Below are 7,356 nucleotides of genomic sequence, written 5' to 3' on the forward strand. Positions count from 1 at the left end.
AAACTGAAAATAGTTCTCAACACCGAAATTTTAATAATTATAGTCTTAAAACATTGAAAGAATACTAAAAAGAACATATAAAAAAACAAAAATATAAAATTTCTAAAAAAATCAAAAAAATGTAAAAGAAGTTATCAATTTTATTCTAGAGAAAACCTAATTTTAAAAAACATAAATAATAAAATAGTAAAAAAATTAAGAAAATATTGTAAACAATGTCTACAAAGTTCGTAAAAGAATTATACATGTTAAAAAAGATGCAACCGAAACTAAAAATATTATTAACAGAAACGGTAAAAAAATAAAAAAAAAAATCAAAGTATTTTTTTATAAAAAAATCAAGTTATAAAAAATTATAGAAACTATAAAAAAATTGTATCAAATCATAAATCAAAGTTTTTAAAAAAAATCAAAGTTAAAAAAAAAAAATAAGCTACACCAAATTTCTAAAAAATAATCATTTGGAAAAAATAAAAGCTGAATAGGTGTAGCTTGAATGGGCTGCGAACTACTGAAAAAATCAAAGTATTACATTGCCGTCAGAAAAACATTGTCTATGGCATGGGTTGCGAAGTGTTTACATTGTGCTTGAATGGGCTTTATACACTCCTTTTCCAACACACTTTCAGTTCGTTAGAAAAAAAAAATCTCTCATTTCCAGTTAAATTGTGATGTGCTTGACAAGCCTTCATTACACTCCTTCTTCAACACACTTTCAGTTCTTTTAAAAGAAATCTCTACACCTGCTACTCTTAAATTTACAACTTTAGTTTCAACCTTTGACTTAAACCTAGGCTGTAAGCCCTTTGGTCTCTGAACCATTAATCTTTTCTAGACTTTAAAAAAATGTTTGAGTAAGCAAATATCTTGAAAGCTACTTCACATGATCTGTTCATACAAAAAATAAGTAACCTGAACTTGCTATAAGACTTTAACTTATGCCATGCATTTTATTTGTAAGTTAGTAATCTAACTCGTGTTTATCATCAATATAGAGTACATTGTTGATTCTGTTTTTGCCACATATTATAACATAGCCCAAATGTTATATCATACATTTTATTGTTTAAACTCCCGCTCATTTAACACAAAAAACATGAAATAGAATGCCCTAGTAAACATTCAAAACATTGTCTTCATTGACACTAAGTTTGGTCCAAATATTTAATGTTGGTGGATAAAACAAAACCTATTAAACTACATAATTCAGATAAAAAAAAACAATACATTAAAACCCAATTCAAAACTTGCATTCTACAATATGATGAAACAATATTACCTCTCTCTCACTCTTCAAGTTACATGGTAAGCAATCTCATTTCACTGGCTCTCTGATTTGGATAGATGTTCTTGACAAGCTTGCTTCAAGCTCATTCAACTCATCCATATCCAGATCATCATCATCATCCTCATCATCATCATTATCATCATGAATCTGGGAATTTCCTTCTTCAGAAACAGCAATGACACTTGTTGATGTACTTGGTCCACCTGTTGATGAGTTATCTTGTGCCTGAAATCAAATGGAACCCAAAAATTAAGCCTTTGTTGATGTACTTGTAATATGCATATAACAACTACATTTTTTTTATCATTAAAACAACTAATTTTTATGGAAATATAATGTCCAAATAGTATAATAATTTCATATATACCTTCTGAGTGGTATTATCAGGTTCTTCTTCTCTGTGGTACTTCTCATATGCCTCAGCATCATCCACAAACAAACTAGCATCAGAAAGAAACAGCTCTCGCCCACTGCAAAAACAACAACAAAATGATTATTTTTAAGAAATGTTTTTAAAAAAAAGTCAAAATGTATGCATTAAGAAAAAACAAATAAACCTCATTCGATCATTCTTAGCCCTCTCTGCTCTCTGAGCAGCCAATCCAGCTTCTTTTTCATCCATCTTCATCTTCTTCCAATCCATAAACAGATCAGTAGTCATTGGAGTTGTTGTTTTCACTTTTGCACGCTGAGGGAATAAGATAAATCAGGTGAAGGGTATAACTGTAAACAAAGAACAAAAAAAAACTGCTTTAGTTAAAAAGATGGAATCTTTACCTGATCTTCAATCTCATCCTCAATAGCTAGCTTGTTAGCTTCTTCTTCTAAAAGAGCCTTCATTTGGGACTTCAAGATGTATCCAGGAGGGAGAGCATGTCTGTAATGACACTCTTTATTACCATTTGGACAAACCCAAAACCAACCATATTGCTTTCTCTCCACTGCATCAAGAAAGTGTTTGCAAACCTGTTCCAAATGTTTTTAAATCAACATATATTCAATAGCAATATAGATTTATGGAAAATGTTTAACAAGTTAAAGAAGCATACAATGTCAGTTGGTTTATTCTGGTTGTACTCTTTTCCTTTCGATTCAATAACTTTTTCCAACATCTCTTGATCCCATTCCTCCATTGTGTCTAAGATTCCACAAGAACAAGTTAGTTATACTCCATATCAAATCACAATAGGAAAAAAAGGAAAAGAATAAGCAATCAAATAGTTGAAAAGAACAACCTTCATCGCGCTTATCACTGAAGATATCAATCTTCTCACCCTTCCTTTGTATATTCAGATCATGAGAGAACTTGCATTTGAAACCTTTTGCACATTGCCCAGCCTTGAAAAACTCGCACAATATAGACTTTGGATCCACACCTGATCAAGAGCACAATTAATGAGTTGAAAAACTATATTAGCAAATATAACTTTAATTGACGAACATGTTTCTCATATGCTTCCGATTTGTATCGCCCATATTAGAATCCAGATAGGTTAATATCAAGTCAAATCATATATTTACAGAGCAATACGGAAAGATTCATGTTTCTCAAGATAAAATCCAATAAAACGAAAATCAATACAAGACCTACCAGGAGGTACTTTAGGTTGAACAACAGCAATCTTAAACAAATCATTCAATTCCTTCTCTCTAGCTTTCTCTTCATCCTTCTTTTTCTGATAATCAAAAAACTCAAACTTACTACAAGAACCACTGAAATGAAAAAGCTTACTAAGATTACGAAACCCTATCGATAGATACCTTAGCAGCGAGTTTGGACGGATCGGGTTTGGGTACAGCATTCAGCTGAAGTGCCTGAACATATTTTTGAACATTTTTGCTCTTGTTCTTGTTCTTAAGCCCAAATGTCTTGTCTTCTACTACTTTCTGCTTCTTTGCTACCTCCGCTTTCGATTGTTTCGGAGGCATCCTCCAAGCTGAATTCAAATTCAAACCTTGTGTATCTTAATTCGGAGTTGGTAATCGAGCCAAGTAGATCGACAGATAATCGGTTGATCGAACGATTGAATATCCGATGAAAAGATTTACTGATTAGGGTTTTGTGAGTTGCCTCCCAGCAGAAGAAGTATAACAGGATTGGACACCACTGCCGAAAGGCTTGTTTTAGTTCCAAGGGTTAACGATGTCAACAACATCTAAGGGTATAATTGTTATTTCACTCATATACATACCATTTATTGGTAAAGTTCGGATATTTTAAAATAAAATAATAAATTTATTTTAAAAAACAATACGACGAAAAGACACAATCTCACAAAAAAGAATATAAAAAGTACAACCTAAATTTTGAACAACCAAGATATAATGTTTATACCAAAAGGGTAAGATGGTAAATTTGGATACGTCTATTGTTAGACTTAACTGTAATATTGGATGGAAAGGTTTTAGTGACCTAATTGTAAATGGAAGAAAGTATAGTGTCCCATTTTAGAATATTAGTTCATAGTCACTACTCACTATCGTGAACGCAGAGCCAACAGTTCCTGCAACACTGCCTTCGTTGAAGTTCGAATACAATATGAAACTCCGTACCATTTCTAGGGTTGTACAGGGAAGAAACAGATCTTCATCAACTCAATTTTACATTTATCGTGTTTCAGCTCAGCTTCATTCAATACCTAAAAGGTTCGTCGATTAATCTACAGCAATTCGTTTTGTATAGTTACTATTTCTGCAATCTGTGATTTTTATGTTATAATTAGTTCTGTTATGATTGTGACAGACCTTCGTTTGGCATTGCATTTGATATTGATGGTGTTATACTTCGTGGACGTACTCCAATCGGAGATTCTCCTAAGGCTTTGAGGAGATTATACGATGATTCTGGTAATATTTTAATCTTGTTCTCAGGTGCTTCTGAGGTCTTCGATTTTCGTCAATACTTGCGGATTTTAAGGCAATTGGTATTCCACATAAATAAATACCTTTAAGCTCTTTTCTCTTCAATAAATGTTCAGAAAATTCACCATATGGTTCTCTCTACCATTTGACCAGATGCTTTTGAGGTCTTAGTGGTTTTCATACATTCTCTCTACCATTTGCCTGATGATCCAGAATGATCATGACTTACTGATCAGTATTTGCCTCAACTTAAAATTGGATATTCATCTCACTTCCTCTCTCTGCAGGTTGTCTGAAGATCCCATATCTGTTTCTGACAAATGGTAAGTACATTGGAGGATTTGATCCTTGTTTAGTGGAATAATTATGTTTACTTATCCTATTCTCATATGACTAAAGCAATTGTTCCATTCATATGTAACAGGAGGTGGCATCCCTGAATCTAGAAGAGCCTCTGAGTTGAGCCAACTCCTTGGAGTAAATATTGACCCTATTCAGGTAGTACCAAATATGTACTATACTATTATCATAAATTCATAATCAACTTCATCCATTCTGCTAATTAGTTTATTGATACACCATTACATGAATGTCCAACTTATGCAGGTGGTACAGGGTCACTCACCTTTCAAAAACTTGCTGAAAAGGTACCTCTATGATTTATATCATGTCCCACATGAAGTTTGTATTCTGGTTTAATGATGTTAATAAAGTGTTGTAACATTATTATATTTCTTTTAGGTTTGAAAATGAATTAATTGTTGCCACTGGAAAAGGGGAGCCTGCAGTGGTGATGTCTGAATACGGTTTCAAGTAAGTGCTATTAATCTCCATATTCATCATTTACAAAAATTATGGTCTTAGTTCTTTAGTTTCAATGAATCTACAGAAAAGCCATCTCATTAGAAGAATATGCATCTCACTTCCATAACATTGATCCTCTATCACCATACAAAACCTGGACCACAAAGCAGCCATGCAATGAGCAAAAAAACTCCAGTGAGTCAATCCCAAGTTTTGATGTCACTTCTGAAAGAGTTAAAGCAGCTTTTGTTGTTAGTGACCCTGTTGACTGGAGTAGAGATATTCAGGTAGCTCTTTCTTTTATTTAAAAAGTCTTTTTATTGATTTTATTCTTGATATGGGTTTCTTGCAACATAATTTTTGTAGGTTCTTTGTGACATTTTGAGATCAGGTGGTTTGCCTGGAGAGAAGTGTGAGCATCAACCACCTATGTATTTTGCAGCTGATGATCTTGAATATCAGGTCATTTATTATAACATATTATTTTTTAAGATTAATTGGAATAATGCACCGAACATGTTAAAGGTGAGAACAGGCTGTATTTCCTTGTGAACGTCTTGGCATGGGGGCTTTCAGGATTGCTCTAGAAAGCATCTTTAATAGGTATTAAATAAATAATAATCAACAAAACAAAATTTATGTTTATTGTAATGTCTTTTCCCTGGGATCAAGATTTATGTTTGTATGAACATTGATGTAGGATTCACCACAAGCCATTAGAGTATACCTCATTTGGAAAACCAAATCCAGAAGTGTTCAAGAATGCAGAGTCCATATTGAAGCAACTTCTTAATGAAGATCACAAAGACATAATAAATAATTCACACCATTTTGAAACCCTGTACATGATTGGGGACAATCCTTCGGTTGATGTCAAGGGTGCAAGACAGGTTTGTTTTTATTATTTTTGAATTTTTATTAAATTGAATTGTAGTTTTATATAAAAAATTCATTTTCCCTTTTTCTTATATATATTTCAGGCCGGACATCCATGGTTTTCTATATTGACAAGGACAGGTGTTTTTAGAGGAAAAGAGAACCACACAGATTATCCTGCTGATCGGGTAAGCAAGAGTTGAGATAATTTATGATCTTTTTTAAAAAAAAAAAATTATTTAAATTTTGATGTTGAAAAGTATTTATTGATGCTTAAAACATGAAGTAATTGGGTATTGCAGGTTGTTGATACAGTAGAAGAGGCTGTGGAATATATATTGCAAAGAGAGGCTAAATAATGCTTAGCAAAAACACATTTTTTTTATCCATGAGCTCCTCTACAGAAAGAAGGCTCTAGGATTTTGACTATTTTAAATTTCAAAAAGAAAGTATCTCATGTTTTTTTATAATTTTTTTTTAAAATTTCCTGCTGAAGCGGTAGTAATAGCCAATCCCTGGGTTTTGTGACTGTAGCATAAGCAACTCTATTACCTTCAAGCAGGGTCCTTGCGGGTGTACCATTGTTGATGAGATGCCCGTAGGGCATAACTATACAAAATCAAATATTATAAAAGAACAAAGTAACTTGCTTTAATTCAAAGTCAACTAGTTTTCCATATATTTTCTTGTAAAACAACATAAAAACAAAATTTCAAAAAGAAGTTTCAATTTTAGTTCAATGTCAACTAGTTAGATATAGTTAATGACTTTGGATCCATTTGACACACAAACAACCTTCCAATCAAGGTCTATAATAAATACCACATTTGATGCAGTTTAGTCCTTTTATGTCCCCTAAACAAACACACTAAAATAAAGAAGAAAAACATTGCATAATGAAATACTATATAAAGCTTGGATTGAAAAGATAAGTGGTGAAGCATGCAAATATGTTTCTACTGTCTTACATCATCACTAAACCTACATATAAAAGAGTCAAAGTCATAAAGTACATATCTCGCGTTTGCATTATTATTATAAAGTGCTATAAGACACAAAAAAACAAATAAATTGAAAAAAAAGAGCGATGTATACCGCATGATATAACTAATAACTCCATGTCATCAAAGTCTATATATACAAACAACCACAATTGGTAGGGAGGCGCTCACAATTGTTGATTATCCCCAAAGCTCCATGTCTTTATCAAATAAAAAAAAGTGTCAAAGTGTAGAAATCGTGAAATAACCCGGTATCTCTATACAACATCTCACGGGATGGGCGGTGAAGTGTGGAAATCTAAGATCCGAAGTAATATTCTCATCCGTTGCATCAAGTATGATATGCTTGGTAAGTATTTGACATTATCTCTTGTTCTTTCATTTTGCTTTATCATGCATGTCAATTCAATTTTTGTTGATTAATTGATTAATAAACTATTTGTAGACATGACTAGAATGATTTTGGACGCACACCATGATTGGATAAATGCCCCATTTTTTTGTGGGGATGTTTCTTGTGCTTTG

General features: G+C 32.5%; 2 protein-coding genes across 2 annotated transcripts; one reads left to right on the forward strand and one right to left on the reverse strand.

The window, feature by feature from the left end:
* Positions 1-1,115: 1,115 nt before the first annotated feature.
* Positions 1,116-3,428, reverse strand: LOC145133720 (zinc finger CCCH domain-containing protein 11-like). Its single transcript, XM_079068680.1, has 8 exons — positions 3,050-3,428; positions 2,880-2,964; positions 2,524-2,664; positions 2,338-2,426; positions 2,066-2,254; positions 1,846-1,976; positions 1,656-1,758; positions 1,116-1,513 (listed from the first exon to the last, which is right to left on the reverse strand). Exons 1-8 carry the CDS (start codon positions 3,215-3,217, stop codon positions 1,316-1,318), a joined length of 1,104 nt encoding a protein of 367 aa, XP_078924806.1. The 5' UTR covers positions 3,218-3,428; the 3' UTR covers positions 1,116-1,315.
* A 310-nt stretch (positions 3,429-3,738) lies between these two features.
* Positions 3,739-6,507, forward strand: LOC145134411 (mitochondrial hydrolase YKR070W-like). Its single transcript, XM_079069256.1, has 12 exons — positions 3,739-3,934; positions 4,032-4,135; positions 4,438-4,473; positions 4,575-4,648; positions 4,757-4,797; positions 4,892-4,963; positions 5,040-5,241; positions 5,321-5,416; positions 5,490-5,557; positions 5,655-5,844; positions 5,935-6,018; positions 6,133-6,507. The coding sequence occupies exons 1-12, from the start codon at positions 3,828-3,830 to the stop codon at positions 6,187-6,189; spliced, it is 1,131 nt and encodes a 376-aa protein (XP_078925382.1). The 5' UTR covers positions 3,739-3,827; the 3' UTR covers positions 6,190-6,507.
* The last annotated feature ends 849 nt before the right edge of the window (positions 6,508-7,356 follow it).

The sequence above is a fragment of the Lactuca virosa genome, chromosome 8 (assembly GCF_052849685.1).
Source record: "Lactuca virosa cultivar CGN04683 chromosome 8, Lactuca_virosa_CGN04683_v6, whole genome shotgun sequence".
Classification (NCBI taxonomy): domain Eukaryota; kingdom Viridiplantae; phylum Streptophyta; class Magnoliopsida; order Asterales; family Asteraceae; genus Lactuca; species Lactuca virosa.